A 26362-nucleotide genomic window follows, 5' to 3' on the forward strand; every position below is an offset into this window, starting at 1 on the left:
ACGGGACTGGCCCAGGCTGGCCCTCCACTGTCCACCCCCATGTGGGTGCTGACGCCTGTGTACGGGACACTGCTTCCTGGAGGCAAGAATGAGGCGCCCCGCTTGCAGCATCAGAGCCTCTTGTAGGTTCCCAGCATAAAAGGAAACAGGGAATTTGCGGTCCTGATAAGAGCAAGCTACAGCAAGCCGTGTGGAGGAGGATCAAAGAGGCTGCGCCACCTCCCAGGTAATCCCCGCCAGGAATGCTTCCTCGGCCTGCATTGTTTTCTTTTTTTCTTACCCCAGAGCAAAAAGCAAAGCCCCCAGTCTGCGCCTCCTTTCAGGCTACCTTGACACTTGGCAGAGGGTCCCACACCCTCCTCCATGCAAGCGTGGGTGCCTCCACCAGCCCCAAATGTGTCCATCAGCCCGATTTCAAAGAGGCCGACCAGCACCTCCCCGCCCTGCAATGGAGCACATTTGCAGAGACCAAGAAAGGCCCAGCTTCTCAGCCTAAGGACTTGGGGTTCAGGCCCACCTCTCCCATCACCTACTTGCAAATTTCAACTGACTCCTGTTTTGTCTGTGGAAAAACCAGGATAAAGTAACTGCAGCCTACCTTGGCAGGTTTCCCACCCAGGAGGAGCAAACAGGGTCCACTGCCTCCTTGCACAGGGCCCACTCTCCCACACAGCCACGCTACGGGACATTCCTCTGTGTACACCTGCAGGAAAACCCCACTTCGGGTCCCAGGCCAAGCCCTCCTTGATTATGTCCAAGGTCATGAGCAGGAGGGAGCTTTGCATATCCCGCTCGACCCCTTCCACTCAGCTGGGCACAACAAAACTGGCGGAGAATCTCCCCGAGCTCAAATCTCCCCAGAGGGAGCCCAAGGAAAAGCACTGGAAGGCGGAAGCAAATCCCAGACCGTCCATGTATATGGACCTCCCATGTCACTCTTCCAATCCCATGTTTAATGCATATTGAAATATACAGACATCGAGACACATGTTCAAATTTTTAATAATGGGAGCAGGAGACTTCCCCAAAGGACAGCAGAGGCGGCCTCACAACATTCCATCTTAGGAATGTGACCATGGTGAGTTCCAAGAACTTTCTGGCACAGGGCGGTGCCTCAGCCTCCTCACATCATCTTTATGCACTTCAGGGGCATGTAGAGAATGGAGACCAAGAGGCAGGAATGAGGGCTGGAAGGGGCTAAAACAAGAGGCACAGGGGCCAGTCTTAGGAGAGGCCAGCCCTCCTGCTCTACCATCTCTGAGGCCTCCATCAAAGTCCACGGCACCCCATGGACCCGGCCTCCGTGGGGCTCCTGTCCATCTCTGCACTCACCTCCTTCCACTCCCCTCATTCCAGGTCCAAGTTCCATCATGCATCTTCATCAGGGCAGTGGGGCAGCCTGGGGACCAGGACACAAAGAGAGAGCTGCTGTAGCATAGGGCAAGGGCCCTTTTACGAAATCCCTGACCTTCACATTCAGGGGGCGGAGCAGCCCTGATAATTTGATGAAGCTACAAACCAGAGAACAAGCCACACACTACACCTGGCTTGAAGGGATTCACAATGTCATGAGGGCCACGGAGGCCCCAGGGCAGGAAGCTGGGTCTGCCCCACCTGCTCCACCCCCACAGGACTGCCAGAGCCAGCCTTCGCTGCCCATCTCAAACTGGGCTTTTATGCATCACTGCCAGGGTCGGAATATCTGTGCCCCATCCCCGTCCAGTTCCTGTGTTGAAGCCCTGACCCCCATATGATGGTATGATGTGGTGGGGCCTCAGGAAGATGGTTTGGTCATGTGGCTGCAGCCTCAGCCTGGGCTTAGGGCCTCATAATAAAAGCCCCAGGGAGCTCCCTCATACCTGTACCATGTGAGGGCACAAAGAAGGCACCATCTATGAACCAGGAAACAGGCCCTCACCAGAAACCGAGGGCCTTGATCTTAGACCTCCAGCCTCCAGAACTGTGAGAAATAAATTCCTGTCTATGAATTGCCCAGTCTAAGGTATCTGGTTAGAGCAGTACAAACCAATTAAGACATCACACCATCCAAAACGTGATTTCCACCGTGAAATGCTGGTATTCTCATGTCTTCTGTAAATCTGCCCAACCAAAGCCCTACACCTAATTTCTCACCCAGTGGCCTTCTCTCCAGACTCCCCTGTCCCCCTCTCTGCTGCTGTCAGGGGCACCCAGTCCTTGGCCAACTCTGCCTGTGGCCGGGCTGGCTGCTCCTGCAACCCTTCAACTGGAATCTCCGCGCAGACATCAGCCCACTTACTAACAGCCCAAGGCTGGCAAGGAACTGAAGCACAGTTGCAATACAGTTTGATAGGCAAACATTTCTCCATTGCAGTGATGACGGTAAAAATCCCCTGTGCACCCTGACCACCCAGGGGAACAGTGGCCTCCCCTCCCTGGACTGACCCCGTGTGCGTCTCTGACCTGGAGGTCATTCTTGAAATGGAAAGGCCAGCTCATTTTTCCTCAACAGAGTTCTGCAAAAAATATCTTCATCATTGACAGTTATTTTAAGCAGACTCAAAGAGATAGAATTAGATTTATTTGATCAAAGGTGGATAAACACTTAAAAGGCTACTGCCTCTCTTTTTTTTTTTTTTTTTTTTTTTTTTGAGATGGAGTTTCACTCTTATGGCCCAGGCTGGAGTGCAATGGCGTGATCTCAGTTCACTGCGACCTCTGCCTCCTGGGTTCAAGCAATTCTCCTGTTTCAGCCTCCCAAGTAGCTGGGATTACAGGTGTAAGCCACCATGCCAGGCTAATTTTTGTATTTTTAGTAGAGACGGGGTTTCATCATATTGGTCTGGCTGGTCTCGAACTCCTGACCTCAGGTGATCCACCCACTTCGGCCTCTCAGAGTGCTGGGATTATAGGCGTGAGCCACTGTGCCTGGCCTGGTCTGCTGCCGTCTACTGGAGTGAGTGCAGCATTTCACAAAACTCTGCAACTGAGGTTAGGAAACATTCTTGGAGATGCTGGTATGGTGGTGAAATTCTTTTTGGTGGAATTCTTAACTACATACAAAACAGGTAAAGTCAGTTTCTTGGCTGTGCATGGGAAAAAGACTTTTCTCTCCGAAGATGACATGGATAAGAACACCATAGATAAATTCAAGACTCAGGGAAGGTGAGTTTCAGGACTGGCCAACTCCATCGGTGCCTGGGGACAATTCAACTCAACAAACAGTTGAGAGCCAAGATGCAGCCCCACCTCCTGCTCCAGGCCCAGCCCTCTCTGGCTGGGTTCAACCAATTCTTTAGCCATGCTCTTTCTTGTTCATGTCCTTAACAGCAAAGCTAGGCAAAACTCCCTGGGCATCCCCAGGCCAGGTCCTCTGCCTGGGCACACGAGGATCACCCAGAGTGACTGAGGCAGATGGAGTAGTCACGGCTTGGAGCCACATGGGAGTCCACCAGAAACACAGAACCCCTCCTGCCTGGAGCCCCCCTTCAAAGACTCTCAAACCTATACCAATGACACAGGTCTAAAGTCCACAGCCCGACCAGCTGGACGGTGAGATAAATACATAAGAACCGCTCCTAAGCTGAGGGATGCTCACACTTTCACAAACATCTCCTGGGGTGCTCACTCTGAAAGGTGCCCTTGAAGAAGGACTTGGCACCAGTTTCAGTAGAAAAGCTTCAGGATGATCTCCTGGGTCCTGCGCCAGTCACCTCTGGAGCAGGACTCACTAGCAAAACCGAGTGCCCAACCTCTGATGCCAGGACGCTCATTCCCTCTGCCTCCGGACAGCAACCCTATCCTGGGGAGATCCAACCTCAAAGTCGACTTATAGAAGCCCCTGCCCTGCTTCTCCAGAAAGTGGCTCACCTTTGTGTCCCACAAGCCTAGTGATGGGCAGTGTATTAACTCATGACAGCCCTGGGTTGAGGCCACCAAGCAACAAGGACACTGTTGGTGGCTTTTCTCACACCCACTTGCCAACCAGCATAAATCCTCGCACTCCCCCCACCACAGTCACAGTCACAGTCCCGATTCCTTGCAGTGATCATTAATTTTACGCATCCTCTCGGCTAGGCCATGGTATCCAATCGCTTAGTCAAACATCAGTCTAGATGTTGCATGAAGGTATTCTTTTTCTTTTGAGACAGAGTCTCGTTCGGTCTCCAGCACCAGGCTGGAGTGCAGTGGCGCGATCTCGGCTCACTGCAACCTCTACCTCCCGGGTTCAACCAATTCTCCTGCCTCAGCCTCCCGAGTAGCTGGGACTACAGACTCGTGCCACCATGCCCAGCTAATTTTTGTATTTTTAGTAGAGATGGGATTTCACCATGTTGACTAGGATGGTTTTGATCTCTTGACCTCGTGATCCACCCACCTCCGCCCCTCAAAGTACTGGGATTACAGGCATGGGCCAGCATGCCTGGCCAGGTTTTTTTTTTTTTAATTAACATTTAAATCAGTGGACTTTGAATAAAGCAAATGACCCTCCATAATGTCAGTGGGCCTTATCCAATCACTTGAAGGAAGGCCTTAAGAGAAAGGACTGAGAGTCCCAATTCTGCTCCAAATTGCCTTCAGACTCAAGACTGCAACCTCAAGACTTGCTAAAATTTCCAGCCTGTCCTGCAGATTTCAGACCTGCCAGCCCCTAAATTCACTCATATATGTATGCATATACATGAACATGCCCTGTTGCTTGTGTTTCCCCAGAACACCTGACTGATGAATACCACTAAGCTCTTGGCTGCCTCCTCCACCCTACCCACATTCACCTCTCAGTTTCCACAGCACCTTCTTTTCCTCTGCAGACACATCCCCTTCTCACAGCTTGGTCCAGATGCACATGTGGCTGCCTACTGCTCCTGAGCCCACAGGAACTCACCTCCTCATTACAGGAAAAGCACACTGTCTTGCACACAAAAGCAGCTCAGTCTGCATCTCTTTGTGAAGAATCAAAATCCTCAACCAGTAGAGTAGACTATAAAGACACTGGCCTCTAGAAATGTTATTTTATTTATTTTTATTTTTTTTGAGACAGAGTCTCACTCTGTCGCCCAGGCTGGAGTGCAATGGTGCAATCTCAGCTCACTGCAACCTCCGCCTCCCGGGTCAAGCAATTCTCCTTCCTCAGCCTCCTGAGTAGCTGGGATTACAGGTGTACACCACCACACCCAGCTAATTTTTGTATTTTTACTAGAGATGGGGTTTCACCATTCTTAGTTAGGCTGACCTCAAACTCCTGACTTCAGGTGATCAGCCTGCCTCAGCCTCCCAAAGTGCTCAGATAACAGGCGTGAGCCACCACACCTGGCCGATTTTTTATTTCTTAAGGTAATAAGCCAGTAGGTGGGGGACAAAGTTAAATATAAACAAATGCTGAAAATATGCACAAATTTACACTTGTTAACACCAATCTCACTTTCCAATTTCAGTCTGCTAGATTTCCTAATCTTAGGCAAAAATTCATTTTGGGGGTTCAGGGAGCTAACAGGAGTTCCCATAAATATGAGAACTGTAAATGCAGCTTATTCTTCACACAGGATCTGAGACGCTTTGGAAGAGCAAGCAGCCACAGTCTGACAGCATGATATGCATAGATTATTGCAAAGCCACATGGAACTTTAAAGACATCTGAATTAACAGCTTCCCTGGGGCTTCAGACTAGTTCTACACATTGGAAAAAAGGTTAATCCAGATGAGTGGTTCTAAACCCCGTCGAGCCCCAACCCAGAGTGTCTGATGCAGGAGGTCTGTCTGGGGTGGAGCCCAGGACTGGTATTCCTAACAGTTTCCAGGGGATGCTAATGCTGGTTTCAGGACCTCACTGTGAGAACTGCTGACTTAAGACAGCAGTTGTCCAAAACCATGGACTCCTCATCAGAGCCACCCAAGCAGCTTAGCTGGTGGGTGAACCTGGGCAGTCTTCTGTCATAGGGCAGTGATTGCAGCTACATCCACGTCTCCACTGCAGTTACATAGGGTGCTGCCCAAAGGCACTCAGGGTGCTCTCACAGAGTCAGGGTTTGAGAAAAGGTATACATCTTTGTTTTGTCAGATTTGCAAACCACCTATGGAGTCAATACCTTAAATACAATTCTCTCGGTCTCTAGTATCCCCTTACTCTGAAGAGCTTGCTCCCCAGGCAAAAGAGATTACTAAGTAACAGTCTGATTATATGCAAGACAATAAGTGTTTCTGAAGTGCTGAAGAACAGTTAAGAACTACCATTGCTTAACTCCTTAGGCAAAAAACAAAACAACAAACCACCAGAGAACAACTGATTCAGGCAAAGGCTATCCTTGGATGTGAAAACTGCTGAGTGAAAGTTGTTAGGAGGCCGTCTCCAAGGTAAGAAGGGAATCTGAGGGTCTCAACCAAGTGATCTGACTTGGCCAACAGCAGGACAAAAAGACATTCCAAATCATGGCCGGGCAAGGTGGCTCATGCCTGTAATCCCAGCGCTTAAGGAGGCCGAGATGGGCAGATCACCTGAGGTCAGCAGTTCGAGACCAGCCTGGTCAACATGGTGAAACCATGTCTCTACTAAAAATACAAAAAAAAAAATCAGCCAGGCGTGGTGGTATGCACCTGTAGTCCCAGCTACTCAGGAAGCTGAGGCAGGAAAATCACTTGAATCCGGGAGGGAGGTTACGGTGCGCTGAGATGGCATCACTATACTCCAGCTTGGGCAACAGAGCAGGACTCCTCAAAAAAAGAAAAAAAAAAAAGCAGGAAACTAGCCTGAGCCCTTTAAAAAGGCAAAGTCCAGGAAAGAAATAACATTGTCCCTGTTTTCAGATGGCATGATTATCTACATGGGAAATCCCCAGGAATATACAAAACAAAAGTTTGCAAGGTCATAGGATACAAGGTAAACATACAAAAGCCAGTTGCATTTCTATGCACAAGCAATGAACGCATAGACACAAAATTAAAAATACAAGGCCATTCACAAACACTTTAAGAAGTGAAACTTAAGACGTACACTCGGGTGTACGACTTAAGACATACACAGGACTTGCAAGCCAGAAGTACACAGATGCCAACGAAAGAAATGAAAGATAATCTAAATAACTGCAAAGATATATCATGTTTGTGAACTGGAAGTCCTTCAGCAGGTGAGTGATTAAGTAAACTGTGGTACATCCCTCACAGGTAACAATGCTCAGTAATAAGGAGCAAGCTACTAATACACACAACCTGGGTGAATCTCCAGAGAATTACGCTGAGTAAAAACCATGAATTTTGGGAGGGTGCATACTATATGATTCCATTTATTCGACATTCTTTTTTTTTTTTTTTTTTTCTTTTTCTTTGGTGAGGGGACGGAGTCTTACTCTATTGCCCAGGCTGAAGTGCAGTGAGATCTTGGCTCACTGCAAACTCTGCCTCCCGGGTTCAAGCGATTCTTCTGCCTCAGCCTCCTGAGTTGCTGGGACTACAGGCACACACCACTATGCTGAGCTATTTTTGTATTTTTAGTAGAGATAGGGTTTCACCACGTTGCCCAGGCTGGTCTCAATCTTTTCACCTTGTGATCCACTCGCCTGGGCCTACCAAAGTGCTGGGATTACAGACATAAGCCACTGTGCTCAGCCTTATGTGACATTCTCGAAATGACAAAACTACAGAAATGAAGAACAGATTACTGGTCAGGGGTTACAGAGGGCGGGGACGGGAGAAAGTGGAAGTGGCCATAAAAGAGCAATGTAAGGGATACTTGTGGTGAGGGAATGCCCTGTATCTTGACTATATCAGTGTCAGTATCCTGTTGTGATCATGTTCTGGAGTTTTTCAAGGTGTTTCCACTACAGGAAAATGGGTAAAGAACACACGAGATCTTGATATATGATTTCTTAAAACTGCCTGCAAACGGTCTCAAGATGAAACATTTAATTTTAAAAAGTCTTCGGAAATGAAACAAATGTTGACATCATGAAAAAATACTAATAAGATTAAAATAAAGAAAGCAGGGGTCTGCCTCAGATTTCAGAGCTCAGATATGGAGTTAGCCCAACTTGTAAACCATGATGGGATTCTGGGTAGATTAAGGCACATCTGTAAATAACTTTGGGGATGATTGGGAAAATTCAAATATGGACTGGATGTCAGGCAATCAGTATTCAATGTCTCAGGTCATCATGGCTTTGAGGATGAGGGGTATGTATAGGGACATGTTCTTGTCCTTAGGAAATGCAGGATAAAGTGCGAATGGCTGCCATTCATGATGCCTACTTGTTTTCACATCAGATAAGGAGGAACTAAATACGGCAAAATAGCAAAAAAAAAAAAGAATATATATGTCAAATTGAAATGAAAGGTATATAATTCAGGCCAGACACAGTGGCTTACACCTATAATCCCAGCACTTTGGGAGGCGGAAATGAGCGAATCATGAGGTCAGTAAGTTGAGACCAGCCTGGCCAACATGGTGAAACCCTATCTCTACTAAAAATATTAAAAATTAGCTGGGCGTCGTGGTATATGCCTGTAGTCCCAGCTACTTAGGAGGCTGAGGCGGAGAACTGCTTAAACCCAGGAGGTGGAGGTTGCAGTGAGCCAAGATCGCACCACTGCACTCCAGCCTGGGCGACAGAGCAAGACTCCATCTCAAAAAAAAAAAAAAAAAGAAAAGGGCAGGGCGTGGTGGCTCATGTTTGTAATCTCAGCACTTTGGGAGGCCAGGGCAGGCAGATCACAAGGTCAAGAGTTCAAGACCAGCCTGGCCAACATGGTGAAACCCCGTCTCTACTAAAAATACAAAAATTAGCTGGGCATGGTGGTGCACGCCTATCATCCCAGCTACTCGGGAGTCCGAGACAGGAGAATCACTTGAGCCCAGGAGGTGCAGGTTGCAGTGAACTGAGATCGTGTCATTGCACTCCAGCCTGGGCGACAGAGCAAGACTTCATCTCAAAAACACAAAAAAGAAATTCATATGATGACATCGGTGATTGATGGAGGGACCTTCCACCCTGCCTTATCAGGTTTCAGGGTGCCCCCGACCCCTAGGTGTTGAAGGGCCCCCAGCCTCTTGGGCCTTAAGATGTCAATCAAGAGATTTCCTGAGCCCACAGTAATGGAGGAAGCTCCTGATCCCTGGGGATAGAGAGACCACCCCCAACTCCTCAAGCCTCAGATCTCCCAACCCCTTGGTGATGGATGAACCCCCTACAATGCCCACCCTTGCCACCCTGGCTGCACTGCTCTCTGCACACCCCTCCATCACTGACATCAGAAAGGCAGGTTCATGGACAGTGCTGCACAGCTGCCATAGTGACAGATCCTGGAGGGGGACCTAGGCCACTAGCTGGAATCTAACCCTGGTGGTCCTACTGCCTCCTTCGTTCTCATTGAAGGAATCAAGATTTGGGACCAAAGCAAAGCAGCAACCAAGTCAGTCCTTACCTATGTCTATCGAAAGCCCTGAGCCAAGCCTCAGATCCCACTGACATTTGAGAGCACCATCAGAAGACAGTAGACCCTGACCCTCATGAATGCAGGGCCTTTGCTGGGGGCAGGACCCACTGAGAAGAGGAACAAAGGTCAGGATTCGCCAGCCAGCCAGGTCTGGGGCACTCTGCTCTCTAACATTTCGCTCTAGGGCTAACATAAATTATTCTTCCAGTTGCCCCCTAAAACAAGAGAAGCCCGGGCACCTGGCTGATTCTTTAGCCCAGTGCTGTGACATGCTGATTTCTAAGCTGCCTCCACTCTGCTGTCTATACCCACAGCCACCCCAGCAAAACTCCATTCTGGGAGCTCCCCCAAGACCCTCTAAAAGGCTGCCCTGCCATCAAGCCCTTGCAAAGCCATTGCACAGGCAATGCAGTTTCTCTCAAAGAAAAGACCGGTGATTCAAAACACTAAGCCTCAGACTCCAGAGAGCGCTGGGGCCTGCAGGAGAGGGTAGGGAGAGGTGAGCCAGGCCACAGCAGCCAGCAGGCAACGGGGTCGTCTTCCTTCACCTGTGAGATGTGGCTGGCGGAACTGGGGGCTCCGGAGCAGGCAGAATGGAGACAAGCAAACTCCAGGTCTGAGGGGCGTGATCGGAAACCCTCTGCCCTACCATGTCCAAGCTGAGATGGTAGGCAAGGCTGAGATGGTAGGCCCTGCATTTGCCTTCTGAGCCTCAGTTTCTACAGTTAGTGAGGGTTAAATGTATCTGAGACACAGCAGGCACACTGCACATTAGCTGCATTAAAGCAATAAGTGAGTGAATGATTAAATGAACAAAGGAAGGAAAAAGTGAATCTCCTCGCACAGGGCCTCACACACAGTCAATAATTCATGCCAGCCACTTCCCTGCCCGCGGCCTCCACTCTGGGGTGTGCACCTTGTATGCATGGCAACAAGCCCGAAGTCTATGAGCGGCCGCTGTGTCATATCACATTCATGCAGCTGCAAACAGAACAGTGCGTTATGGAAACCCCGGCAGATGTGGGGGAGACGTGAGCGGCACCCACGTGATAGCCTGCCATGTGTTTTACCCAGGGCCAAGGCCAAATGCCAGCTGTCTGACACAATGGCCCTGAAGTGGGCTGCAGCCTCTTTGAGGAAGGACAGATGGATCTGCTGATAGAGCGATCACTTGTACCGGGACACACTATCTCCTCTTCACTGTGGCTGTGAACAAAGCCCACAGTATTCTCAGCGTGCCGCTGTCACCACACCCATTCCTCCTCTGAGCAGGGATCTGAGCAGTTGTTCGTCTGAGAACTGATGTGCTTCAGCCACGAAGCCTATGTATTATATGGACCCAAACATCTCTCCAAAATTTGGCCAGTGTCTTACGTGCACTCAGTCCCCGATGCAGAATTTGTGAATATAATCTGGGGGTCTCAGCAGAAAGCAGAAAGGGGGAGGGGAGACATTTTCCCAGGATGGGTCTGTTGGATGCAGAACAAAACCTGCATTTAAATGTTACAGAAGAAACCGGGCACAGTGGCTCACGCCAGTAATCCCTGCACTTTGGGAGGCTGAGGTGGGTGGATCACCTGAGGTCAGAAGTTTGAGACTGGCCTGACCAACATGAGGAAACCCCGTCTCTATTAAAAATACAAAAAATTAGCAGGGTGTGGTGGTGGGCACCTGTAATCCCAGCTACTCAGGAGGCTGAGGCAGGAGAATTGCTTGAACCCAGAAGGTGGAGGTTGCAGTGAGCTGAGACTGCACCACTGCACTCCAGTCTGGGCAACAGAGTGAGACTCCATCTCAAACAAACATATATATATATATATACATACATACATACATACATACATACATACATACGGCCTGGGATTACAGGCCGGGCGCCGTGGCTCAAGCCTGTAATCACAGCACTTTGGGAGGCAGAGGCAAGTGGATCACAAGGTCAGGAGTTCAAGATCAGTCTCGCCAATATAGTGAAACTTCATCTCCACTAAAAATACAAAAAAATTAGCCAGATATGGTGGCACACACCTGTAATCCCAGCTACTCGGGAGGCTGAGGCAGGAGAATTGCTTGAACCCAGGGGACAGAGATTGCAGTGAACCAAGATGGTGCCACTGCGCTATAGCCTGGAGGAGAGAGAGACTCCATCTCAGAAAAATAAATAAATCAATAAATAAATAAAACACAAGGATCTGGCACGGTAGTGCACATCTGTAATCTCAGCACTTTGGGAGACCAAGGCAGGTGGATCACCTTGAGGTCAGGAGTTTGAGACCAGCTTGGCCCACATGGTAAAACCCTATCTCTACCAAAAAGACAAAAATTAGCTGGGTGTGGTGGTGGGCGCCTATAATCCCAGCTACTTGGAAGGCTGAGGCAGGAGAATCACTTGAACCTGGGAGGCTGAGGCTGCAGCAAGCCAAGATCGTGCCACTGCACTCCAGCCTGGGTGACAGAGCAAGATTCCATCTCAGAAAAAAAAAAAAAAAGAAAGAATAAATAAATAAATATTACACAAGGGATTACACAGTGCTGGTGGGTCTGCATCAAGACTGGAATCCGTTTTGAGAGCAAAACAAAGGAAATAATTCTTGTCATTTGGCAATACGGATTTGAGGGAAGCAAACCCCACAACACACTCTGTCCAGAAAGAGTATTCTTTTGTGCTGAAGTCACAGCTCTGCAGGGGCACCTCTTCTCAAGGAGCCTGCATGGACTCCTGGCAGGCATTTGTCATCAACTTGCAATAACCCAACTTGCAATGTGGCTATTTTCCAAGGAAATAACGGCGGGCTAGATTCTCAGGTCTGTAAGATGAGGTGTAAATGGTTCTCTTCTGAACGTTAAAGGAAGAGGTTACAAAGCAAAACTCCAAGAACAAAAGTTGTGGCCCTAATAAAAATATGAACGAAAGCCTGGGAAAGTGAGCCAGTATTTCCCTCTCTCCTCGTAAGCAACCACTTCTAGAATATTTCCATCTAGCTGTGCAACTGTCCCCTCCCATTGTGAAGTGTACCATGTGGGCACCAGATTGGGAGGCCAGCCCCGAGCTGTCCAGAGGATGGAATAGAGGCTCTGAGTGATGCCACACCTTGGCAAGGACACGTAGCTAACTCTAAGCTCCTTCCAAAGCTCTTATCATTTTTTTTTTTTTTAAAGCAACAGCAGCCTTAGTTCTTGTCCTTGGAGGAGTTAAGATTTAATGAGGACAGAGAGATACAAACAAAAATTACACAATCCAATCCCACAGAATGTGAGTGGATAAAGGCCGCAGCTAACTGGGCCTCAGGACACGGGGGTGGGCCTCTGGGGGTCAGCGTCCCATCCGGACCACTCTGGAGGGTACATGGCCTAGGAAGGGCTCAGGAGGCCCACAGGCCCACCCCTTTCTCAGTCTGTCTTCATGGAGGAACCTGGGCCAATCTGAAAAACACTTCTTCTGGGGTCAGAGCTCTCAAAAGGGTAACCAACCACAGGTAAAAGAAAAGGACTCGAAGGCTATCTGGTTTCCATTCAAGAGGACCTTGGGTACCCAGTGTCGACAGCTACTCCTAACAGCTCAGTGAGGTCCATGCCATCAACCCAGTTTTCAGCATTACTTCAGAGAAGTTTGGGGACCATCCCAGGCCACACAGAGAGCAAGTGGCAGGGACGAGAAGGAGTGCCACCTGGGTTCCTGCAAAGCCTGCTCCCTTTCCGCTTCACCCGCAGGGCAAACAGAGAGGACAATGCAGCCGCAGGCAGCGCCCACGCTGGGACCTTCCTCTTGTTTGCTCAAAGCCATCTGGCAGTATGGGAAACGGAAAAGCTGGTGTCCCTAGAGCTCTCAGAGCTGACAACAGGCAGAACTGTGCAGAAACACCGGTGTGTACAAATGAAAGGAGAGGCAGTACCTCTAGAGGGTCAAGGGGACTCCGGACAATAGCAATCACAGTCATCAAAAGTCTCTGTCAGCTCCCGCCCATTCACCCATTTCATCTTGGCACTGAAAACGGAAGCCGGGTATGTCTGGAACTCAGCTGGAACGTTACTGGCTGCAGAGCTGAACTCAGCACCAACAGCCCCCAGCTGGCCACTCACCAAGAGTCACAGACTCACAGGCCAAGGTCATCATTAAGCAGCCCATGGGCATCTAGCCCTGTTAACGTGCCATTCGCCACACAGCTGTGCTTGCCCCATGTGTGGTGTCCCGGGGAGCCACGCTTCAGAAGAACTCACCCAGTCTGTGAAGACCGAGCTTGGCAGGAGCCACGGCACCTCCCACGCTTCTCACGGTGGCCCACAGGTCCTGGCAGCCGGCCATCAGGGAGAAGAATGCAACTCCGCAGGGCATGACCATGAAGAGAAGCCACCTCCCTGCGAGGTGGGAGGCTGCACAGCCCTCCCCACGGGCTCCACGCAGACAACCAGACACCTGACAAGCTGGAGCTGATGAGCATATTCTAAAAGAAGCAGGGCCGGGCGCAGTGGCTCATGCCTGTAATCCTAGCACTATGGGAGGCCGAGGTGGGTGGATCACCTAAGGTCAGGAGTTCAAGACCAGCCTGGCCAACAGGATGAAACCCCATCTTAAAAAAAAAAAGAAGCAGCATTGACCGAAATGGTTTACTTACAAATAGCCAACCCAGCAGCCGAGGGACCACTTGGAGTAAGGCCATCCCTCCAGGGCATTCTGAGACATTGCTACAGTCACAAGTGGGAGGACGACACCCAGAGACTGGCAACACCTATGCCAGGATCCAGGTTTGGGAGAACCATCAGTAAGACAGTCACACACACACCACGCTTCTCACACCCACTGCGGCAAACGCTCCGTGGGAAGAGGAAAATGAATGACGGTGTGTTCTGTTATCCTCTGAGAAATGGATGAACACCATTCTGGTTGTCACATTATCCCTAACATCAAGCAAAATGCCTTAAAAGCACAGTAGGTGCTCAACGATGACCTATGTTTTGGATTATTCCTGTTTACATGGAGGTGGGGGTGGGGAGCTAAAGAGCAACACATCCCAACTCTGTTGAGTGTTGCCGGTTACCTGTCTCACTCAAATTTTTCATCAGAATAGTCTGGTTACACTCGAATCCTTACCCATGGAAAGGGGAAAATGAGAAAGGTCTCGGGGACACAGGGGAAGTTGCTGTCAGTGCTTTCCCCAGAAATCAAGGGGTACATGTGGCCAACGTTTCTCAAACCGTGTGGTCCCAGTGCAGGCTGGACCTCCAGAGGTGAGGCCCACCCACCAGCCCTTCCTTCGGAAAGAGGCCAGGGCCCCGAGAATTGAAGCCACGCCGCCTTCTTCCCAGGACCCAACCAAATGACTTTACTATTCATTATGCTAATATGCCCTTTGTTTTGGGCCCAGAAGCCAACGCCTTGATACAAGCCAGCAGGGCAATGCCTTCACCCACCTCACGGACCCCATTCTTCCTTTGTGGGCTGTGCTCTTGGAAATTTCAGTTGCAGACTGTCTCCACCTCCCACCCTGGGAACACCCTGCCACTTTCCACACTGGCTCCTACCAGCCCGCTAGGTAGGCCAGGCATCGTTCTCCAATCTGCAAGCCCCTGGAAATTTGTCCAGGGCTTTGCCAAGTTTCTCTTAAAGAGTGGAACACTCTACCTTGTGTCTTTGTATTCTTCTTTGCCTTCTGCAAATCCCCTTTGCTACGCCAGAACACAGTGGACGGCTCTGCCTGGGGCCTCTGCCCAGGCTGTCCCTCCATCCCAATGGCTCCTCAAAGCCACCCAGGATTTATTCCCTCACCTCCTGCAACCCAGCATCCCCTTGGAAAGAAGCACCCACTGACCCCAGATAGAGCAACCTGCCACCCCGTCTCTGGGCCTGCAGTCCTGCCTGGCCAGGGACCTCAAGTAATCTGGAGAAGGAACATTAGGATGAGTCTGCATCCTCCTTGAGCCCCCAAATCTCACAATTCTGCAAATGCCCACATTGGAAAAGATGCCAGTAATTTTGGTTCAGCGCGTTGAAGGAGGGGAAACGACAGCCTGCTGTTGACATTCCTGACTTGGAATTGTGAGCACATTCTTAGAGGGTAAAAATTAACCACCATCAGTCGGGGAAGGCAATGATGGGGAGGGCATGATGGCTGCACTTCAATGAGTGATCACAAAAACCACCTCACTCCAAGCACCCGGGGGCCTTGCCCAGACGCTTAACAGAGCCAAACCAGAGCGAGTCCTGTTCTGGACTGTTCCCTCAGAAAAGCAGCCGAGGAAACCCTGAGTAATTGCACTCATAGATCATAGGTTCTGGCATGCGGTTCCCAGACTGAACCATTTATCCAAATTAAAACCATTCTCCAGAAACAAAATCAGACCCTTTTAATTGAAAATAAAACCAAGCAACCCCGAAGGCTCTTTTTTTTTTTTTTTAAATGAAAGACATTCTTCCTGCTTTCTCATCCCATTAATCACAGAGTTTACACAATCTGTCAAAATAACTTGGTAAGTCTCCCTCTTCCTTTTCCTGCAGGCCTGGTTTTTACCCTGGGGGTGACAGCCTAGCCATCTTCAGGGACAGTGGGTGGACACCGTGAGAATCCAGACAGCACCCTGTGTCTTAATTGCAATTTGACCATATATACCAAGGAATTCCAAAAAGCTTATGTTCACTTCTGGGTATATACTCAAAAAAATGGAAAGCAAGGACTTATACACCCATATCCATAGCAGCACTATTCACAGCAGCCAAAGGATAGAAGTAGCCCAAGTGTATCAAAGGATGAATGGATAAACAAAATGTGCTATAGGCACACACGCACACGCACACACACAATATTATTCAGCCTTAAGGAGGAAAGTTGTGACAATGTTGCAACATGGATGAAACCCTGAGGACATTGTGCCAAGTGAAATAAATCACGGCCGGGGGTGGTGGCTCACCCCTGTAATCCCAGCCCTTTGGGAGGCCAAGACGGGCGGATCATGAGGTCAAAAGATTCAGACCATCCTGGCCAACATGGTGAAACTTTGTCTCTACTAAAAATACAAAAATTAGCTGTGTGTGGTGGTGCACGCCTGTAGTCCCAGCTACTTGGGAAGCTGAGACAGGAGAATCGCTCGAACCCAGGAGGCAGAGGTTGCAGTGAGCCAAGATCATACATACCACTGCACTCTAGCCTGGCGAGAGAGCAAGACTCCGTCTCAAAAAATTATATACATAAAATAAATCACAAAAAAAATACAAATAGTGTGTGATTCCACTTATATGAGACACCCTATATAGTCCATTTCTTTTATTTATTTGTTTGTTTATTTATTTATTTATTTTGAGATGGTGTCTTGCTCTGTCGTCAGGCTGGAGCACAGTGGCGCCATCTCAGCTCACTGCAACCTCCGCCTCCCAAGTTCAAGCGATTCTTCCACCTCAGCCTCCCAAGTAGCTGGGACTACACGAGCGTGCCAAACACCCAGGTAATTTTTGCATTTTTAGTAGAGACGGGGTTTCGCCATGTTGGCCAGGATGGTCTCCATCTCTTGATTTCGTGATCTGCCCACCTCGGCCTCCCAAAGTGCTGAGATTACAGGCGTGAGCCACCGTGCCCAGCCTTTTTTTTTTTCTTTACCCTTCCCAAGCCACACATGTTCAGATGTAGTCTGTTTCACAGGGACATAAAGTAGAATGGTGGTTGCCAGGGGCAGGGGGAGGAGAATGTGGGAGTTAGTATTTAAGAGACACAGAGTTTCAGTTCTGCAAAGTGGAAAGAGTTCTGGAGCTGGAGGGTGGTGATGGCTGCATAACAATGTAAAGGTACTTAATGTCACATAACTGTACACTTACATGATTAAAACCACAAAGTGGCTGGGCGCAGTACTTTATGTCTGTAATCCCAGCATTTTGGGAGGCCAAGGCAGGAGGATCACGAGGTCAGGAGATCGAGACCATCCTGGCCATGGTGAAACCCCGTCTCTACTAAAATACAAATAATTAGCTGGGCATGGTGGCACACACCTGTGGTCCCAGCTACTCAGGACGCTGAGGCAGGGGAATCTCTTGAACCCAGAAGATGGAGGTTGCAGTGAGCCAAGATGGAGCCACTGCACTCCAGCCTGGTGACAGAGCAAGAATCCATCTCAAAAAAAAAAAAGAGACAAGCTCGCTTCGGCAGCTCATACCACATACTCTAAAATTGGAACAATACAGAGAAGATTAGCATGGCCCCTGCGCAAGGATGACACCCAAATTCGTGAAGCGTTCCATATTAAAATATATATATTTTTTTAAAAAAAGAAAAGACAAAGTTCATGTTATACGTGTTTTACCATAGTTTGACCTCAAAGAGGCTGCTAGAAATTCTTCCGAGAACTTGACTAGCTACGATCTGTTCAAAGACCTATGTGCAAGCATAACACAGGATGTAAATGATCAATGAGCAAACAGTGAAGTCCAAATAGCATGGGACATCCACATACTGGTGTACTATACCGAAGTACAGTATCCACATACTAGAGTACTATACCGAAGTACAGTATCCGCATACTAGAGTACTATACCGAAGTACAGTATCCGCATACTAGAGTACTATACCCAAGTACAGTATCCGCATACTAGAGTACTATACCGAAGTACAGTATCCGCATACTAGAGTACTATACCAAAGTACAGTATCCGCATACTAGAGTACTATACCGAAGTACAGTATCCGCATACTAGAGTACTATACCAAAGTACAGTATCCGCATGCTAGAGTACTATACCCAAGTACAGTATCCGCATGCTGGAGTACTATACCCAAGTACAGTATCCGCATGCTGGAGTACTATACCAAAGTATAGTATCCACATGCTGGAGTACTCTCATCAGCAGTCACATTCATGCAGAGCTATTTCTAGATTGGGAAATGCTTATACTGCTACATTGATTTTAAAATGCAGGATATAAAATAATATATATGGTATGATCTCAGCTTGGTAAATTTAAAAAGCACAGAAAACATATGGCACACAAACAGGCTAAAATATGAACCTCAGTGGAGGTGATGTTAGAAGGAAATTTTTCCTGTTTCCTTAGCATGTGTTAACTTTTCCAAGTCTACAATGAATACATATTACAAGAAAACTATTTTGTAGAAAAATAGTCAAAAGGCAAGTTAAGAAGCAAAGATATGCTCATTACTTGAGAGTCTTCTGCTACTCTCCGACTAATACAGATAACAAATGTGCCTCCTTCCCTCTCATTATTAGGCTGAGAGCCAGCAGGCTATTTGCAGAGGGCTCCCAGTGCAAGATGAGAGAAATGCATTCTTTTTTTTTTTGAGACAGAGTCTCACACTGTCACCCAGGCTGGAGTGCAGTGGTGCAATCTCAGCTCACTACAGTCTCTGCCTCCTGGGTTCAAGCAATTCTTCTACCTCAGCCTCCCGAGTAGCTGGGACTACAAGTGTTCACCGCCACACCCAGCTAATTTTTTTTCAATTTTTAGTAGAGACAGGGTTTCACCATGTTGGCCTGGATGCTCTTGATCTCCTGACCTCATGATCCACCCACCTCGGCCTCCCAAAGTGCTGGGATTACAGGCATGAGCCACTGCACCAGGCCGAGAAATGCATTCTTAACCCAGGTAGAGCCCTCCCACCTCCCTTAGCACCCAGCCAAGACCTGCACACAGGCCCCCTTTCACTAGCCCTGTCCACTGGGCTCTGCAGATCTTTCCAGAGGAGACAAACTGGAAACACCTGTCCCCGATCTTTTGGGAAAAACTCATCTATCACACTGGTCTCCCCTGTGTCAACCAGTTAGTTAGCACACAGCTCCCTCCCAGGGGATCAGATTAGCACTATCAAGAATGAGGAAGTGGTTCTCCAGAAGGTCCACAAGGTGCTTTTCAGGCCCCTGGGGCCATGGAAATTCAGCAGCACCAAAGTACACTGGGCCTGGAGCCCAGAAGAAGGAAACAACAGCCCACATGGCTCCCACCCGAGACCGGGAACCTGTGGAGGAACAACAACATCAGGCTGCAAGCAAGGAATGGCAAACACAAGTCACAGTAATCCCAGGATCTCCCAGGACAAAGGGCAGTCTGCCCCAGGTTTGTGGGATGCCAGAACCTGGTCTATGTCACTCTCTCCTGTGCGTACCTTTGATCTAACTCCCAAATGGCCAGTGATGAAAGGGATAGGCGCCCAGGGACACCTCTAAGAAAGGTGATGGATTACAAGGTGGAGAAGAATGCCAGGACCAGGCTCCTTTGTTTGCAGAGCCAGCCCGGCGCTCCAGGGAGGAATGTGCACAGGCCTAGACGCAGATGCCCCTGCTAATGGCCCAGTGTGCCCCAGGGCCCGCTCGCCTGCCCGCCTGTCCTGCACAGCCAGATGTGGGCCTGTGCCTTTTATTGTGTGGCTTCAAGGGAGTGAAATGCTACACACTGCAGCTGTGTTCCAGGGTGATGGGGAGAGCGCAGATTCCTGAATCCTCCAGTGAGAAATAATCCCAGTGCCTGGAGCAGAGCCCGGACTCTCCCGTAAAAAAAAAAAAAAAAAAAAAAAAAAGCAACTGCAGACGGCTCTGAACAGCCTTGGCCTGCCACTTCCTGAGCACGTGCTTTCTTTCAGTATCACATCGAGTATATTCTGGTGTATTCAAAGCCTCAAAGAATTGATCTCTACTTTTCAGGAGTCATTTCATAACCTGCACCACATCCACCACGTCCCACTGTGGCTGCCAAGACACAATGAAAGCAGGTGACACACTTTAGTCCACCTGGAGGTGTCCCCTGGTGTCCCCCGGGGCATGGCCTGGGCTAGGAGAAACAATTGTAATCATTAGCAGGGCACCCGTGTTCATCCTTCCTGGGTGCCGACACGTTGCCGCTCGCTTGGGAGGCTGGAAGAAAGATTCCTAAAGATTCTTCTGATACCTTAGAAACAAAGCCAGGCTTGCAAAGAGCGTATTAAGTGCTATTAACTTTCCCCAAAAGAGAAGAGGAAGAGGAAGGGCAGACAATCTAACATACACCATAATTAGAGCTGAGGGAGGAAGGAAGAGTAAAGAAAGGCCCAGCCTTGGGGTCCGAGGAAGCAGCTGGGGCTGGCGCACTGGCCGCAGTGGACAGCAGGCACGCCGCAGCTCCTGAGCCTTGGCCTGGCCATTCCAGCAGGGGGTGGTTCGTGGGTGGGGACTGCGCAAACCCCTCATCTTGGTAAGAACTCCTCCTGTGCGTACCTTTAGCCTCCAAGCGTTGCTGACGGACCTGGATTCAGATCCAAGGTTTGGTATCCTCTCAACAAACACAAGTTACTTAAGCTCGCCAAGTCTCAGCGCTCTCTTCCAGAAAAGGGGACATCAGGATGGCATACATGCACGGTTCCACAACAATCAGACTAGGGACAGAAAGCGCCCAAGTCAGCTTGGGTACTCAAGGGGGTCTCCTTAGCTGCATTATTAGGCTGAGAGGTGGCGGGCTGTTTACAGAAGGCTCCCAGGGCTTCCTGCCCAGCGCTGGGGTGGAGACAGGGACAGAGAGGTCTCTCCCCTGAGGGGTGCCTCTGAGGAGCACTTCCCTACCTCTGGGAGCACCTCACTGTGCCAGAGAGAATTTTCTAGATCACTGACATAGAATCCTTCAGCATAATCTTTCATTCATTTTGCCCGGGAGACAAAGAGTACTAGTTTAGTGCCTTCATTTAAAAAAAATCAGCCTGGCGTGGTGTCTCATGCCTGTAATCCCAGCACTTTGGGAGGCCGAAGCGGGAGGATCACCTGAGGTCAGGAGTTCAAGACCTGCCTAGCCAAAAAGGTGAAACCCCATCTCTACTAAAAACACAAAAATTAGCCGGGTGTGGGAGTGTGTGCCTGTAATCCCAGCTACTCGTGAGGCTGAGGCAGAATTGCTTGAACCCAGGAAGTGGAGGTGGCAGTGAGCTGAGATCACCCCATTGTACTCCAGCCTGGGTGACAGAACGAGACTCCGTCTAAAAAAAAAAAAAAAAAAATCAACGTATAAGAATCCTCCCCTTCCCTGACAAAACCAGGCATTCGAAGGTACCCTAAATTGTGTGCAGAGCTTCATCCCCAAGCTCATGGCCCCCATACTCGATCACCCTCATTTTCACCGGCTTCCTCCCTCCTGTTTGGCAGAGGCAGCTCCCAGCGAGGGTGGATGGCAACAGGTGAGGAATACCACGTAGCTGTACTAGGTGCATAGGGCGGATTTGTTGGGGGGGGGGGCCTTGAGGTGTGCCTAGAGGGCCACGGTGCTCCTAGAGTACATTGAACAGGGTAGGAGATGCCACCACACAGATACTGGAGACACCCAAGGGACCCCAAGCTCAGCACGACATCCTACACTACAGTAGTGGACGTGCACCAAACACATTCCTGAATCACAGAGTACATACAGAAAGCTTAAAAAACTTGAAGAGTCTAGTTTTCTGCTTTTACAAGAAACGGACAGACATCAAGGAAACCACTGTTCCCTGCCCTGGAGCTGCACCCAAAAAGCCCTGCAGCAGGATACGGGCCTGCATCGAACTCAGCAGGCACTAAGGTTCCAAACGCTCTCTCAATCCAAGAGAATTCAGCCCTGCTCAGCAGTATTTTGGTGGCAGTGATTTTTCTTGTCTCGGTGTTTTCGAAGCAGTGAGGCAGCGTGGAAACGACACGCCACTAAAAGTGGGCAATCAGGTGCTGAAACACCAGCTCCACACGCCAATCCCTGTGAGGATGAAGCCACGCAACACGCCCTTCATTGTAGAGGAGGAAAGATGTGTTCCCTGTGTGTGATGGTTTTCAACGCTCTTGCTAACTGTGAGGAAGAGAGGAACTAAGTTAACCAAACACCTACTTAACCCACTGACCAGCATCCCTTATTCTAGAGCAGCAAGGATAGCAGCAGAGGATTCTAGGTAGACAGGACTGGCTCTAGGTTACTCCAGGCACGGCTTGCAGGGGTTAGCTGATGCCCCAGTGCTTACTGCGGTCTTACAGGAAGGAGCCGGGGGTCCCAGGGTCAGCTCCTGGAGAGCTTCAGAAGCCCAGACCCACCGTTCCGTGGGTCTACATGGAGCAAACCCACCAGACTCATCCACAAGACAGGAGTCCCCTTCCTGGGAAATCTGTGGGGGGGCGCTGTAAGGAAGCCTGGAAGCCTCAATTCTAAGTGTCCTGCTGAGGCACTCAGCAAATGTCTCATCTGCTTAGTAGGTGGCAGGGATCTAAACAATGCTTTCTGTCCTCAGGAAGGCGGAAAGTTCCTCCCCCTCGCAAGTTCATACACAAGGACACAGGGAGGGAACGAGCGGCTTGCCCTGGACAGGGGTGGTTTACAACGGGCTGATCTTAGGAAAGGAATGGGCACCTAGAGCCAGAGGACTGGGCTCATTCAGATCCCTAACTGTTCTCTGACTTCAGGAATTTATTTGGCATTTTACTCATCTGTAAAGTGGGTCTTTGTGTGGATCCTAGGCAGATATAAACTGCAACTTCCAGATGGTAAGTCAGCCCTTCCACTCATGTTCTTGCCTTTCCACCTCCTCCTCTGGTCTCCGCTCTCCCCTTCACCTCCTGCGCTGGAGGAACATATTTTGACACCCCCCACCCCCTTTAGCTCCACAGTCACATTTGCAAACAGCTCGCTTTCAAAACATTAGGTACCAAAGAGATACTTTGTTTAAAAAAAGAAATCAATTTGCATTCAGGAATAAGTAGTGCCCCCAGGCTACTAGTTTTTCTATCTGGGTGGTTTTTAAAGAAATAATTCGACTGAGCTGCTGATAGCTATGGCAGCCTCAGCTGAGGAACTGCTGTCTGGACACGCATTAGAACTCAGTGGGCAGTCAGACGTGCAGCAGCAGCCAGGAGCAGGGCTCTGGGACCCCACAGTCCTGTCCCAGAATCCCAGGCTGCACCACCCCACTGCCATGTTTCATTTCCTCTCAGGCAAGTTACTTAGCCTTCCTTTGCCTCAGTTTACTCGTCTGTAAAATGGAGTAATAATAATCCCAACTCCCTCCAAGGATTTCAATTTGGGTGAAATGAAATGAACGCATGCAAAGCATTTAGCACAAACGAACACTCAATCAGCCTGTTAACTTTGCCTTTGAGGTCACCATTACTATACCTAAGGTCAGGAGTCTGGCTTGCTGCCAGTTCCTCCAGTCAGTTCCCTGTGCACACACAAACCACCGCCACCCCGTGCTGCCACGCCCCCACCAGGACCCAGAGCACCTCAGTCTCAGGGTAATGGCCTTGCACCTCCACCCTCCAGCTGGAGCGACTCCCCACCCCCTCCCTGGCCCTCAAGGCCTTAACACAGAAAAGCCTTTCTTAATACTTGTTGATTGATTTGCAAATATAACCTCACAGGCCCCAAAGAGGGAAGAACCAGAATCACCAGAACAGGCAAACCTCATTCAAAAGTGAAAGTATGAAAGCACTTTAAAAAAGTAATATGCACAGACCAAAGCCTCAAGAAAATCTACCAAAAGGTCAGAGTTAGTGGGTTCAGAAGGGCTATGCAACATGAGTTCTGCATTCATACTTTCCAGTAGTTTCAGAGTAGTCCATGATCATGCGTTTAAGCAGTGAAAAAAACGGGGGACAAGCCATCTCCGAAGATCAAAGTGTGTGAATGAGCCCCAAGGAAGCCTGGGGGCTTCTCAGGGGGTTGTGGCCACCCTCAGTAATACTCTCTGCTGGCCCCACACCCTGATGGCCTTTGAGTTTTTCAACCACATTTGAGTCCGGGTCACGGACTGGCACTGTCTGTAGAAGCCAGAGGAGCGCCTGAGTCTCTTCCCGCCACAGATACTCAAGTCACTACAAGCAAAGGACCCCGGACTCACATGTCATGCCGCTGCACAGCACCAGCACAGAGACCCCTGGGACGTTCGCCACCCTCCCTCCTCCTGCTTGTCAGAGACAGCGCCTGCGTGTCAGCAGGCACATGCTACACAGCTGGCCCCCAACCTGGGACAACCCCCCCTCAACAAGACTGCCGCCCGATGTCCCGTCCTTCTGAAAAAAAAAAAAAAAGAAGAAGAAGCGCGAAGTACCCCCTGCCTCCCACCCACCAAAGGGAAAGGGACGCACTGGAGACCTTGCCTAGAAAAAGTGGGAGAAGGGTCTTGAGCCTGCCCACTGAAGCCCCTAGCTGCGCTTTCCACCTGAAGTCTCGAGACGGAGTCCTAAGGGAGCAAAGTCCGCTCAGTCCCCACAGCGACCGCGACAGAGCTGCTCCGATCCCTGCCCGGAGTCCAGAGCGCTCGGGCGCCACCGGTCCCGCTCGAGTGGTCCTGCACCCCAGCCCTGTCCCCAAACCCAGCAAGTCAACGACCCCGTTCCCGGACCCTGGCCCGCACCCTAGCCCCTGTCCTGGGACTCCAGCCGAGCCCCCGACCCCCACGCGCGCCAAGACCCATACCCGCGCGCCCCAAACCCCTTGCCCGTGCGCTCCCAGCCGGATCCCCGCTCTCCCTAACATGGGTTGCCCAGTGACCCCATCCCCACGCCCCGAGCTCCCGTCCCCCGCACGCCCCGAACTCTTTCCCCGCGCCCCAGGTCCAGATCCCTGCGCTTCTCAAGCCTAGTTTCTGCGCCCCGGCTGCGGAAGCCCGCGCCGGAGCCCAAACAAAGAGGGCGGCGGCGCGTGGCCGCATTTTCTCCTTCCCCAGCCCCAGTACCTGGGAGAGCCCGCGGCGCGGTCCGGCGGGGCGATGGCCGCAGCGAGGCTGGGCTCGGAGTAGCGCGCGGGCGGGCCCGTCCTCCTGGCTGGCGGCCGGCGCCCGCGGCAGGGCCCCCTCGAGGCGGCGCGGGCAATCGCCACAGCCGGCGCCCGCGCCCGCGCCCCGAGCCGGGCGGGTCACCTGGCCTCATCACCCTAACAATGCGGCGCGCCTCCAGGCGCCGGTCGCTCGGGGCCCCCCCGCCCTGCCGAGGTGCGCCCTGGGACCTCCCTTCGCTGGGCGCAGAGGGGACCCGGAATTATCAGACCCATTGGCTCCAAGCAGTCTGGAGGCTTGCAGGTTCCGCCGGGCCAGTGTTAGAGTACCTGGGGAAGCGGGTTCGGGTCCTGGTTCCTGCACAACCAGTTCATTCTTTCATTCAGCGCCTGTAATTAAGGTGCTCTCCGGGAGCAAGACCTACCCTCCCTCCTGTAGCTCACAGTCTAGTGGGGATCGCGCATACATAAAGGAGCACAGCCGGTCCGGAAAGCCCAGGGTGCCTACGTAGAAGCCCGTGAAAGACCCAGCTAATGAAGGGAGGAGGTCAGGGAAGGTTTTAGAAGTCACATGACTTCTTAAAATGCGCCGGGACAAATGAGCAGAATTTAGGCAACCTGGGGCAAACCAGAAGAACGATCCCGAGCAGAGATTCTCCGAGAAGGAAAGGCCTATAGGATGTCCACCCTGACTGCCCATCCCTGAGATTCAGATGGCCCTCAGCTCAGTCGCTTAGCCTCAGTTTCCCCATTTGTGAGATGGGGAAATGGACAAATCCTGCAGAATCTGGAGTGCTCTTCACCCAGTGAGGTCACAAGAGAAGTTTCATCAGCGGCTCATCCCGTGGCCGTTTCCAGGAAAACATCCTTCCCACCCCGCACCCTCCCAATCCCCCCACCCCCGCCTCCCACAAAAGGGAGACAGATTTCATCTGCAACATGGAGCAGGTAGTCTCAGAATCCCACCCGGAGCAGGGCCTAGGGCAAGTCTTGGAGGACAGTCACCAAGAACTGCTTTGGATGCTGGAACAGAACTGCCTAACCCGTCTGCAGCCCTGGGGACCTGCCCTGCTCCTCTGGCACCTGCAGGACAGCGGGGGAGGCGGGGAGTGGAAGCAGGGAAAACAGCTTGTTAGAGATGGCAGAGAAACTGAGCAAGAATAGTCATCCTGGAAAAGACTATTTCAGAAGCAGCCAACAGAAACTTCAAGGCTCCAGTTCCAAAGTCAGCCAGCCCCAGGGTGGGACACACAACCCATCCCACATTTCATCACTGAGAATGCGGAG

The 26362-nt window shown here is 50.5% G+C and overlaps 1 protein-coding gene and 1 non-coding gene across 14 annotated transcripts in view; one reads left to right on the forward strand and one right to left on the reverse strand.

Moving 5' to 3' along the window:
- TNS3 (tensin 3) overlaps positions 1 to 25583 on the reverse strand; it is a 314051-nt gene extending 288468 nt beyond the window's left edge. For 6 of the 13 annotated variants that reach the window (XM_054237070.2, XM_078342402.1, XM_078342408.1 and 3 more), the window contains exon 1: positions 25038 to 25098. Coding sequence is in view for 4 of the 13 variants with exons in the window: in XM_078342389.1 (XP_078198515.1) it covers positions 1333 to 1382 (50 nt within the window). In the remaining 9 variants the exon portion in view is untranslated. Of the gene's footprint in view, positions 1 to 1332; positions 1400 to 25037; positions 25099 to 25405 lie in introns of those variants that run through there. The other 7 variants (XM_078342389.1, XM_054237066.2, XM_078342400.1 and 4 more) reach the window with 3 other exon arrangements.
- LOC118143918 (U6 spliceosomal RNA) lies at positions 17525 to 17626 on the forward strand. The gene has a single exon (XR_004728403.1). It is a non-coding gene; the product is annotated as a U6 spliceosomal RNA (small nuclear RNA).
- Positions 25584 to 26362: the final 779 nt, after the last annotated feature.

The sequence above is a fragment of the Callithrix jacchus genome, chromosome 11 (genome assembly GCF_049354715.1).
Source record: "Callithrix jacchus isolate 240 chromosome 11, calJac240_pri, whole genome shotgun sequence".
Classification (NCBI taxonomy): Eukaryota; Metazoa; Chordata; class Mammalia; order Primates; family Cebidae; genus Callithrix; species Callithrix jacchus.